This window comes from Engystomops pustulosus, chromosome 2 (genome assembly GCF_040894005.1).
Source record: "Engystomops pustulosus chromosome 2, aEngPut4.maternal, whole genome shotgun sequence".
Taxonomy (NCBI): Eukaryota; Metazoa; Chordata; class Amphibia; order Anura; family Leptodactylidae; genus Engystomops; species Engystomops pustulosus.
Window position 1 is genome coordinate 199,462,698 of NC_092412.1, and position 13,461 is coordinate 199,476,158.

At 40.1% G+C, this 13,461-nt stretch overlaps 1 protein-coding gene and 1 long non-coding RNA gene across 2 annotated transcripts; one reads left to right on the plus strand and one right to left on the minus strand.

Moving 5' to 3' along the window:
• Positions 1 to 1,008: 1,008 nt before the first annotated feature.
• On the plus strand, positions 1,009 to 2,829 carry MID1IP1 (MID1 interacting protein 1). The gene has a single exon (XM_072137813.1). It carries the CDS (start codon positions 1,250 to 1,252, stop codon positions 1,709 to 1,711), a length of 462 nt encoding a protein of 153 aa, XP_071993914.1. The 5' UTR covers positions 1,009 to 1,249; the 3' UTR covers positions 1,712 to 2,829.
• Positions 2,830 to 2,892: 63 nt separating this feature from the next.
• On the minus strand, positions 2,893 to 4,547 carry LOC140119129 (uncharacterized). The gene is made up of 2 exons (XR_011853331.1): positions 4,469 to 4,547; positions 2,893 to 3,424 (listed from the first exon to the last, which is right to left on the minus strand). It is a non-coding gene; the product is annotated as an uncharacterized lncRNA (long non-coding RNA).
• Between the last annotated feature and the right edge of the window lie 8,914 nt (positions 4,548 to 13,461).

Consider the following 13,461-nt stretch of genomic DNA (forward strand, 5'->3'; position numbering starts at 1 on the left):
TCAGCAAAATAATAATTCCTTTATATAGCTCACACAGATTACGCAGCGCTGCACAGAGCTTGCCAAATCGGTCCCTCTCTCCAATGGGGCTCACAATCTAATCAACCTACCAGTATGTTTTGGAGTGTGGGAGGAAACCCTCCCAAACACGGAGAGAACATACAAACTCTTTGTAGATGTTGACCCTGGGACTTGAACCCAGGTGCCCAGCACTGCAAGGCTGTAATGCTTATCACTAAGCCACTGTGCTGCTATAATATATATTTTTTTTAAATAATAGATGGTTTTAAATGGGAAAAAAAATGTAAGCTAACTGCTAGGTATCATTTAATAAATGCAAACTAGTACTAAACAGAAGCCTAAACACCTTACCTCCATTAAAAAGTAAAAGGGCTGGAGTGTGTACTTCGCCTCGAGTGTAGTTAAAAAAAAAAGTAAAGAACAAAGGTTTAGGGTATAAGTTGATAATCCCATTGACATTAAAGTAAATTTTAGGTCAGTTTGGCAAGTATCCGTTATTCATGCATTTTTTTTCAAAAAAAGAAACAATCCTGCAGCCCCTGTGCTTTTTTCTGTAAGAAAAAAAATGTTTTTATTATGCATAACAGATATTTGCTAAACTGAGCTTAATGGATGACATAAAATCTACATTGATGTCAATAGAATTTTTAATTGATACGTTAAGCCTCCTGAAGAGTCTTTTTTTTAACGGAGGTTTGAACGGTAGTGTGAACTAAGCCTTACCGATCCATTCTTTTTCTACATGACAATCTCCATTATTCACTTATGTGAATGGAGCAGTGACCATGAATGAATATTGCTGATCCACATCTAGAGAACACTTTGTGTAAGATGATGGATACATATAACAGGATGGAGTGCACTGAGCTGTGTGAGGATGATGCAAGGAGAGTGGGGGTAGTAGCAGCTGCTGCGCTCTCCTTACTGGGCAGCCTGAGTGTGAGGTGAGGAGACTGGGCGGGGCCTCCTGCTGGAGTCAGTGTTACCCTCGGTCACTGAGAGCTGTGATCCGGCTTCATCCTGCTGTACTGCAAGGGGCTGGCGCTAGGAGCTGCACCTTTCTTCCCGGCTATATATACATAGCGCCGGCCACCAGGGAAAGCCGCTTACTTGGAGAGGAGATAAGGAGTGGCCAGCAGCTCAGAGCACTAGTGGAAGCAGATGAGCTCACATTGCCAGCAGTGACAGCGGATTGTAGCAGAGGATCTACCTACCTAAACCAGCAACCATGATGCAGATATCTGATTCCTACAACCAGAAGCACTCCTTGTTCAATGCCATGAACAGGTTCATTGGAGCTGTGAATAATATGGACCAGACTGTCATGGTGCCCAGCCTGCTAAGGGATGTACCTCTAGACATGGAGGAGATGAAGGAAGAGGTCACCAACAGCAATGGGGCTGCCAATTATTTCAGCAGGAGAGACATGCACAGCTACTACATCCTGCTCAAATCCATCAGGAATGACATAGAGTGGGGCATCCTGCAAGGAGATGATAGGAAAAAGGACAAAGTGACTCATGTGGACATGAACAGAATGGAGGACTCTGATGGAGAAGAAGATCTGCAGAAGCTCTTTCACTTCCATCTCACTGGACTGCACACAGTGCTCAACAAGCTCACCAGGAAAGCCAATGTCCTCACCAACAGATACAAGGAGGAGATAGGATTTGGCAGCTGGGGACATTGACATTTGTACTCTTCTAATTATTAGTAGCCTATTTTTTTATTATTTTATGGTGGGTTTTGGTTTATTTTTAATAATTTTTTTATTTGCTCAGAGATGACTGTGTCTCATTCTTGTGGAGGAAGCTGGGAATGAGGGATCATATTTAGATCTAACTTATTTTTTATTTAGGCGGTATAGTAAGAACCCGGCTATGAGTAAGGTTTCCTGTGATACACCTCTCCGGGTGTCACAAAGATGCAGTGACTAAGAGTCCATCTAGCACAGCCCCAATTAACCCTTACATTGCCCTTGACTAGGACGGAAATGTCATTTCTTTTCTAGATTGCTTGGTCGTTTGCTACAGTTGCAGTGTCTTGTGGCATGATGTTTCATGGACCCTTATTGTCTCCTAGTGCAGTAAGCTAATTAGGGTCAGGAGGGGTTAATGTACCAATGATCAAGACATAGAAGTGGATTGTGTTCTCGCCCTCAGTTGTTAGAAGAGCCGGGAATGTGTCGTGGGCAGATGGGTGGGGTGCAGTGTTAGAAATCCTAGTGCAGATTGCATCAGCCTTTCATGATTTTGCACTACTTTTTTTATGAAAATAAAGTAATATGTATATATGTATTGCTTATTTTGCACTGTATTGGTAATGGAGCAGAAGATGAGAGGCACAAGACAAAGGCAACGCCACTGTAACTACAATGGGGCTCATGTATCAGCGATCATAAGCACAACATGTAGAATTTGCAGTATATGGAAGACAATAGGGAATAGGATCTATATTGTCATAGGAGATAATCCAAACGGAGACTCAATAAAAATCCAGAGCCATTAGTATTGACAGAGTGATACATGAGCCCTGCTATTTCCTTGGATACACACTTCTTTGTGTAATCCATCGCTTATTGTTTTGCACGTTGTATTAGATGATGAGATACATGCAGGCTACTGTGGCTGTTGTTGAGCCAATGACATATGGACTGTTCTTCATTTCATGGGAACTAATGATACGTCTCTGACATATAGAGTGTGGAATGGTTCCTTGTCATATGCAAAATAACAGGAAAAGTCATTTGAAGCCTTTTTTATTTTGTCAAATATTCTATTTTAATAAATAATACAATGTGTATTTACAGACTATGTATATGCTTATTTTTTATGATTTATGGATGTACTTTCTCATATATCTTTTGATTTAGAACCCTTGCGGTGTAACTGCATCAATTACACAGTGATGAACTAATAAGGAGACATTGCCGGATGATGTTGCCAGGCAGTTTTTTCTTGCTGTCGAGGGGCTGGTGGATGGCAACTCCCTCTGTACTGAATACATTATCTACCAGAATATTCCATAAGACTTTAGTATAGAAAACCTGTAAGGCACGATATCTTGAAATTCAACAACATTTTTCTCATGCCACAATAAATATCAAATTTGAATACAATACATGATATATACAGTATCCATCCATCTGTCTTTTTATATCACAGTTTTGTATTATAGAAACAGACAATGATCTATCAGGGCAATCTTAGCTTAAAAAGGAAGCAGTGCTGGTGCTTGGTCGACTTAAATTGATACCTTTGGATTGCATCAGTTTCCATGCGATACTTCGTTTTCTCACCGTTGCAGAGGAAAATTATATTGTATTCCTATCACTGTAGCAGGTTATCACTGGAGACGACCTGCAACATGAATCCCCTTTCCAACTCCAATAATTGAATGAAACCTACAAAAATAAAATGATGACAAAAGCAACACATCCGTACATTTCAGTTCAAGTCTCACGGTTCTAATAAACAGCTCTCCCATCATACAAGTCCCTAAGAGCTGGCACTCCAACTAACACTTGGCCCCTGCACACATCTGCTGACGGAGGTAGCGCAGTTGTCCTGGGTAGTGACTGTGCGCCATTACCACATGCCCCCACGATGGATGCTAACCCTGTTTCCAATTCTATGGTATTCTAGGCCTGAACAGCCCTCAGTAATGAGCTGCATAGGCTTTCTATATAAAAAACTAGATAGCTCCGCATATTCACAGAAGTCTTAGCCATCCTTTGTGAGTACACCCTAAATACATGGACATATGATGACTTGTAATGGAAATCTACCATCAAAATCAAGCATGATAGACACTTACTCATCTATGCACCCTTCTAAAATCAACTTTTAAAATTATGGTAATGAGACTGAAGGGCTCAGGAGGGGTTGTTATCAGAGCCACTTGCCCACAAATTTATATAGCAGTGATTGTAGTGCTATTGAAAATCTTTTCAGATCTATATTTTCTATTTCCCTAAGATGCAAATTTGCCTCTAGGGGCATTAGGGACCTGGCAATGCATGTTGGTGCACCTGTTGTTTTCTGTCTATGCTTCCAAGAGCCAACCATGACGATCGTTTTGATCTAACATACAGTATATTGCAGAAAGTTGTAGTTGTAGAAAGAAGAAAACAGGTGCACCAGCAGGCATGGCCAATTCCCCAGTGCACTGGGAAGCTAATTTGCATAAACATTAAAAAAAATCTCAAAAATGACATACCTTTGGCAAACCGGTACGGTATGTCTAAAAATATAGAGTTTCCTACGTAATGCTGAATTTCTTAGTGGGGAGAAGGGAGGTTGAAATATTCTATGAATGTAACAAGACTGCATATAATTCATTCTAAATCATTCTTCTAGAAGAGTTCTGGCAGTTTTCAGAAATGTCAGTAAAGTTTAATAGGTTTGAGGCTGTGTCTAGGCGATTAGTATCTGACAACAATACTTACTATTCAGCGTAGCTGCTTGCTGGAAATACCTGCTGAGCTACATTGTGGATCACAAATGACGGAGACTGGCAGGATGAATGAAACTTTGAGATTATTCATCTATGATCACTTAGAAGCGGATTGACATCCAGGGTATTGAGAAGGCTTAGTAGTTACATAAAATGAGGGACATAGTATTAGGTGTGTTACATAACAGGTCATTGCTACTATATTTAGAATAGTTTCCAAGTGCAATGTCTACAGTAAAAGATGTTAACCCTCTATAAACATTTATGCATTATATACAATTCCGTGCAACATAGATATATTTATACCCCTAAGCCGGACAATTTTCCAGAGGGCCTCTTTTCATATTTGCTGAGGAGAAGCTGGTTCATATGTGTTCCATTCAAATAAGTACAGTGTTTCAGTGTACCAACACATCCTCATCACTATCCAACATTTATACTTTGGCATATCCTATCAATATGCCATACCTGTCAGTGGGTAAAAACTCCCTTTAAACGACCATCAAAGTCTGAGCTCTCTTTATGCTCACCGGGTATTTGCTGTATATATTGTGTCCTTTAAATATTATTTATATTTATTTACGGTACTTACAGCCCATTCAGTATTGAATAAATAAATATATACACACTGTATTTTATGCAAGGGCCTCAGTATACGGCCCAACCCCCTATACAACCCACCCCAAATAAATAATTTACAGCTCCTATAGTTTAATTTAAATCCTGCCCTTATATATAAATCCCCCCAAGTTTAACCATATGCAATGCCCTATATACAGACGCCCAGTGTAATTAAATCCAGTATCCTATATACAACCCCCACCAAGTTTAATTAAATACCCTTATATATAGCCCCCATGTACAGATGTCCCCAGGTATATCATATACCATCCCACCCAGTTGAATTATTTACAGCTCCTCCATATTAGAATATAGCCCCAATAGACACCTCTCAGTTAGTTACATTATATAAAGCCCCCCATATTAGTATCCTTCTCCCAGGTACATAGTCCCCCATATACATACTCCCCACAGTAATATTAAACACCCTACTTTTCTTCTACCTTGTCTTTCTCCAGCAGCACGTTCTGTGAGGGGACACAGGAGGTGTGAGGTATGCCCCCAGTGTCCTCCATAGCGTACAGAGCAGCGCAGACACACTGCGCTCCTCTGTCTATCAATTGCATCAATGCTTTTAAGGCATAGATGTGCCAGGGTCAGGGGTGTCCCCAAAGCTATGCTGGGTCCGCCATGTGTTGCTGTTCTCTGGAATAGTAAGGTGTAAGAAATGGGGAATAATTCCAGAGAGTCAGGGTCTACAGTGAACAGTTGTCTATAAACTCTTTAATGCAATTTTGAAAATGGGGCAAGTGTCTGTTTTCAGAAAATATATGGTTTGTTGGGTTTACTTTAATTCTTTTTGCTGTAATGTAAATTTTTTTTTTAATGTCAAAATTGTAAAAATTGCTCTGGTCGATAACGCGACAAAATATCCAGAAATGCCAGGTGAAAGGGTTAATACCACTTGGTTGAATTCCCGAGTGAAGATGCTCATCATCTATCTCCTGTCTATATATCTATCATCTATCAGTCTAGTTCTCGATTTCCTATAATCTGACCATTTATATGTCGCTTTTTCTCTATCTATTTTTCAATCAATCAATCTTCTATTTTTCTTCTACGGTATTTATATCTCATATCTATCTACTGTATACTGTATATAATCTACTTTAAAGTACTGCATCTAGAAATCTCTATCATGTTTCATATTTATCTTCTATCATAATAATTAATATTAATTAATAATTCTTTATTCATATAGCACACACAGATTATGCAGTGCTACACAGAGCTTGCTAGATTAGTCCCTGTCCCCATGGGGCTCACAATCTATTCAAACTAACAGTAATTTTTTGGAGTGTGGGAGGAAACCAGAGGACCCGGAGGAAACCCACCCAAACACAGAGAGAACATACAAACTCTTTGCAGATGTTGACCAGCACTGTAAGGCTGTAGTGCTAACCACTGAGCCACCGTGCTGCCCATCAATCTCCCTACTATCTATATATCTCCTATAAAATTTTCCCATATTACAGTTTGTTTTGCCATACTAATGGGGGGGGGGGGGCTCTTGCTGACTGTGACTGGTCATACAAGTTTTAATTTTGCCCAGGGCCCCACTTTGTCCAGAACTGGCCTGCTGATGTATCCGGTGGTGTGTGGCCTTCACAAATCTCCTAACTTTTTTTAAGACAAAAGATGGGCAAAGTGCATTTCACGCTGCAGAAAGGTTCTTACTCCACCCCGACACAGTATAATTGCTCCTCATACTATGCCTCCCGATATTGTGGCCTGCTCCTCACATTGTGGCCTGCCTGGGTGTTGGCACAATATGAGGGGAAGCTGGGGCATATTTTCCAGCTGTCTCACAAAAAAAGATGCAAGAATATTGTCAGCCCAGCGCTCTTCGAAAACAGCTGATACCCAATTAAACTGAAGAGAGGTGAAACAATTTATCATAGCATTTATCATACCTCCCCAACAAGAAAATCAGAGATTGTCCTGCTGGATCCAAAATGGTTGGGGGACTACAAAATCCTATTGAGATGGTATTAGGTATCCACTAGGTTAGGACCTATATATCCAAATTGTTCAGATGTCTGCTGGAGATGTCATCAGGCTCCTGGCACAATGACACATACAGTATATGGTGGGGCTGTCCTTTGCTACACCCCTTTCACAAGTGCGTCGGTTGATTGCTTTACTGACAGGACACCAACTGGAGGACGACCTTGCAGTTCTACTGCTTTCTATTCTCCCTGCTTCGATTGCCAAAGCCAATAAGTCCTTAAATGGGATTTGTGCTAATTGCTGCTTGATCTCTCATTCCTAGACTATGGAAAAACACCTGAGTCCCTCAGATTTCGGACTGGTTTGGTGAGATACCCTTTCTTCACAGGTTAGAAGAACTTTCTGCTGAAACTCATCACACAGGTGCTATTAACTCAATTCTCTGGGGCCCTTGGCTTACGTTTAGACATTGCCTTGAGTTCACCACTTTTTGTTATAGTGCTTCTACCCCACACTTGTAGACGGATTGCCCTAGCGGGCTTTTGATTGCTCCCCTTCCCGCTGCCCTCCGACTCCTCTCTTCCCCTTATGTTGGTATTCCTACCACCCGTTGACATTAGTCTGGTTCATCCTGTACATATGTACACTGTTATTTTCTTTTGGTTTGTGATGTATACACAATGCTTGACTTATCGCATCCTGCCCTCTGTCTCATCAGATGTATACTTGTCTCTAAATCCATTAGATGTAAAACATAATGGGGCTTATTTACAAAGAGTCCCGCGGCCGCATTTCCTTTGGGTTTTCCGACTTTTTCTGGGATCGCGACGCTGCGACAGGGATTAAGGCAGACATGCGGGGGGGGGGGACGGACCATCGGACGATCTGACTGATTTGGACGAAGCGTGGGATTTAACTTTCAAATTGTGTCGACGCACGATGTAAGACGCACGATGTAAGTGAATCGTGGCAGAGTTCATTCTCGTCGGATACTCAGGATCGGGGAACGCGCAGGACCGGGCAAGTAAATTTACCCCACTGTTCTATACTGTTTGGACCTGTGTGCCCGTAACCACTGCACTTGTTCATGTGTGCTTTGTTGTATCCCTTCATGCATAATAAAGAATGATATAAAAAGGTTGGGGGGGTTGCATGGAATTCATTATATGATAAATGTTCCCCATTCTTCCTCCTCTTTTCAGGTTAATTGGTTATCAGTTTGCATGGGGCGATGGGCTGACAATAATCTTGCATCTTTTTTGCTGCTTATAAGATGCAATCAGGCAGCACCAGCAGGCTGATTTTCCACTGATTAGGAGCACAATTAGGACACATCGTTCGCAATGCGGTTTCTACATGTTTAATGTTGCAGTGATGTGATCTCACCTACAAGTCAGTTGTTGCTTAAATTGAGGTTTAGTTTGATCAATTATAATTAGTGCTTAGAAACTGCTTATGGGCTGCAATATTATGGATGCGACCACCACACACGGCTATTAACCATGTCAGCTAAATTAAAGGCTGTGCACATTGTGGCTGTACCCTAACACAGGATACTTCCCAGAAATGAGCATTCATGTAACCACTGGTTACAAGGTAATGCCCTGGTAGAAGCTGCCCTCTCAGTTGCCTAGCAGTTGTCTGGTCTGATCTGCAATTGAAAGGATTAGTTTTGCAGCTTATCAGCAGCAAAACCCACCCCAATTGGTCCTTTTTTTTCAACTGCGAATAGCATGTAGTATTTCAATATTGTAATATTTTTTTATCCGTTGCCTCCTTCCATCTAAGTTGAACTTTTAAAATTATGCTAATGAGTGGGTGTTACCTGAGCCCTCTCTGCTGCAGATTCACATGCTGTTAGATTGTCCCACCATCCCCCTACCTCTGCCTGATGTAATCTCATTGCAGCACGGGAAGTTCCAGCACACAGTAGTAAGAGGAAGTGCTCCTTGCAAACTGTAATAGCCTGTGAATCTGCAGCAAGGAGGGACACAGGGAAGCGACCCAGTAGCCTTCCAGGCTCATTAGCATAATTTTAAAAGTTGATTTTTAGAAGGAAGGAGATAACAAATATAAGAAGCTTACCAAAGTCATCATGCCTGAATCTATGAATAAGTGTCCCTGATTCATCCATGCTTGATTTTGATGGTAGATTTCCTTTAAAGCCTTATTCACATGGCAGCTCAAAATACCTTTGTCTGGACAACTGCACTAAATGTAATCCTTTTAATTGTACAATTTACACAGCAGTTTTTATAGTGGACCATATGTCCATTCCATTAAAATGTAGAACATGTCCTAGTCTCAACCGTTTTCGACGGATCTTTGCCCACAAGCGTTTTAGTTAGTGCTGCTCAATTCCACATCCAATGTTTTTTTGAGTTCTGTTAATTCTGTCCAATCTGATGCAGCATACACTACCCTGACCCGAGTTGTGTGTGAAACTTGCCCATTGCAGTCCATGGGTGTATGAAAAAAAAGTCAAAAAGTAGATCAGATTCAGATGTTTTTTATCAACCAAAGCAATGCAATATTACATTCATTTTTGGGAACCTGTTGTCAGGGTTCAGGGTCACTGGACCCCCTGGACCACTATGGGAGATGGTACTAGCCGACACATGGGACCTGGTCTTCACCAGAGCCCGCCGCAAAGCGGGATGGTCTTGCTGCAGCAGGGTGCCAACAGGTGCGACTAGCCCACAGTGGCACACAAGGTCGCGGTACAGAATGGGAGTTCAGGCTGTTTTTGATAAATGTGGGAACTACTCCTTATTTTGAAGGGTGAGATCACTACCTAACCAAATGTCATAAAAATGCATGTAACACAACAAAATATTTGCTAAGACCCTTATGAATCAAACAGATTTATTCTTTAATGTATATAAATAAGTATCACATATGTAGATAACCAAGCCCAAAATATCTTTTTTATCTGTACTTATGATTGATTTGTGCCTATGAATCATAGACCGTATCTTGGTGTACAGACGTTTTTTTATTAGTGCATGAAGCATGGTGAGCTCCATACAGCAGGGAAATATGTAACCAATGATACAAATGGTTTGCAAGCTGACAGGCTCTCCACGTGAATTATTGTCAGCATTTGTCTATCTATCTCTGTCTGTAAGACCTTGATATATTCTGGACTGCGGTATGCTATAAAGAAGGCTGGCAAGTGCGAATTGAGTGTTTTATTATATCAGATACAGTGACAGATGTGTGGTTTGAAAATGCTTTTAACATGAACCTTCTTTTTAAAGCAAAAAGTTCCCTTCCGTGCTTTCACACTAATGAATATGTAATATTGCGGATATTTTATGAAAAAAATGGTGTAATTTATCAGTAGGGTTTCTACTACTATGTGATCGAGCACATGGCTCTAAATAATTTAGGTGTATCCCTGAAGCTAGGAGCTGGTGTTGGTTTCCGCTATGATTTCTTCTAATTAATGCTGTAATTGTTATAAATTTTACAGACTGATTGGGGCCTGACCACCATATCACTCAGCCCCATGCAACATCCACATCATGCCAACATTTAAGAAAAGTGAAGAGCAGTAAAATAAAAACAAATCTTGGGCAACAAATGGTATGTGCAAATACCTTAGTCCAGTGATGGCGAACCTATGGCACGGGTGCCAGAGGCGGCATTCGGAGCCCTTTCTGTGGGCACCCAGGCCATTGCACCAGATATGACTCATAGAATCTTCCTGCAGTTCCAAGCAACTTAAAAGATGCCGCTTTCAGTCTTATATCAAAGTGATACTTACTTCGCTACTTGGGTATGTAGGAAGAGGGAGAATGAGTAGACAGGGCTGAATTATCTTTGGAAGACCTTTTGGCCCCACAATTCTCTGTGTGCAGAGGGACACTGGAAAGAAGCTAAAATGATGCAAATTTTCCATCATTTTTTTTTTAATATGTTGCTGTCCTCAGGAGGCCATGATTGAAGAACAGGGAGCAATAAGTTACTGCTTTAATTTTTGGTTGGCACCTCACAATAAATAAGGGGTGTTTTGGGTTGCAGTTTGTGCACTTGGCCGCTAAAAGGTTCACCTACACCTACCGACATAGAAAAATTTTTATATTGATTAACTTACATTTTCTAGTACCCCTTCTTACTTTAAAGGTTCTGCCATCTCTGTACATGGTGGGTGTTTGCTGTGTTACTTTGTATTACGGTCTGCCACAGGCTACTGCTAATTCAGTAGTAGGGTGCAACCACTCTAAAGGGCCTAAAAAGAATAAAAGAGAATATGTGAATAAGTATAAAAGTATAAAAAATATAAACATGTTAGATATCTGCATAAACCAATATAAAAACATAAAAAGATTTCTTGCATATGGTAAAATGAGAAAAAAAAGTTTTCAAATGTCTGAAATGCAGCTTTATGGGCATTAAAACTATGCAATTTTCCAAATAATGATCAAAAGTTCTTACAGGTCCCAAAATGGTATAAGTTTCGGCACACCTCCCTCCCCATCAAATAAAAAAGTTCCACATTACACCAAAGTATAATAAAGTTACAGGTTTCAGAATACAGAGAGAAAATTCCTCTGAAAGATTTTCATTTTTAAAACATAACAAAAATCATATAAACTTGGTTTCTCAGTGACCATAATAGACCAAAGAATAAATATGATTAGTAAGATTTATCAGTGCCTTTATGCCTAAAATTGGCGTAAAATCAATGTAATAATCGCAATTTCTTGCACACTGCAAGAAAGTGCTATTATTTGGGCCACTACGCCACCTTCATGCCCAGGGGAGAACCAAGCCTGTTTGCTGCCTGAGGCGAGCCATAGAGAGACGCCCCCCCCCCCTACAGAATACCGCCATGTAGTACAAAATGCATACAGCGTGCTGCCGTGTAGTATAAGATAGATAAAACGTACGCACCACCATGTAGTATAAAATGCATACAGCATGCCGCCATTTAGTATAAAATGTATACAGCGTACCACCATGTAGTATAAAATTCATACAGCGTACCCAGGGGCGGACTGGGAATTTAATATGGCCCTGGAAAAAACTGTAAAAGCGGCCCCATTTTATGGGTGGAGTCAAGACAAGTGGGTGTGGTCAGACAATATGGGTGGGGTCATAACCAACAAATTGTTGGTATATATATAGAATAACACATTTAATCCTGCCTTCTTTTTACAAAATAAAACTACTAAAATACGTTTTCCCATATACAAGCTAACTATCTATAATCCTGCCCCCTATGTACAAAAATAGAACTACCGTACTATAATACTGCCCACTATGTACAGGAATAGAACTACTATAATCCTGCCCCCTATGTACAAAAATAGAACTACCGTACTATAATACTGCCCACTATGTACAGGAATAGAACTACTATAATACTGCCCCCCATGTACAGGGATATAACTACTATAACACTGCCCCCTATGTACAAGAATATAACTACTATAATACTGCCCCCCATGTACAGGGATATAACTACTATAACACTGCCCCCTATGTACAAGAATATAACTACTATAATACTGCCCCCTAGCTACAAGAATATAACTACTATAATACTGCCCCCTATGTACAAGAATATAACTACTATAATACTGCCCCCTATGTACAAGAATATAACTACTATAATACTGCCCACTATGTACAGGAATATAACTACTATAATACTGCCCCCCATGTACAGGAATATAACTACTATAACACTGCCCCCTATGTACAAGAATATAACTACTATAATACTGCCCCCTAGCTACAAGAATATAACTACTATAATACTGCCCCCTATGTACAAGAATAGAACTACTATAATACTGCCCCCTATGTACAAGAATAGAACTACTATAATACTGCCCCCTATGTACAAGAATAGAACTACCGTACTATAATACTGCCCACTATGTACAGGAATAGAACTACTATAATACTGCCCCTATGTACAAGAATAGAACTACTATAATTCTGCCCCCTATGTAAAAGAATAGAACTACTATAATTCTGCCCCCTATGTACAAGAATAGAACTACTATAATACAGCCCCCTATGTACAAGAATATAACTACTATAATACTGCCCCCTATGTACAAGAATATAACTACTATAATACTGTCCCCTATGTATAAGAATATAACTACTATAATACTGCCCCCTATGTACAGGAATATAACTACTATAATACTGCCCCCTATGTACAAGAATATAACTACTAAGATACTGCCCCCTATGCACAAGAATATAACTACTATAATACTGCCCCTATGTACAAGAATCTAACTACTATAATACTGCCCCCTATGTATAAGAATATAACTACTATAATACTGCCCCCTATGTACAAGAATATAACTACTATAATACTGCCCCCTATGTACAAGAATATAACTACTATAATACTGTCCCCTATGTATAAGAATATAACTACTA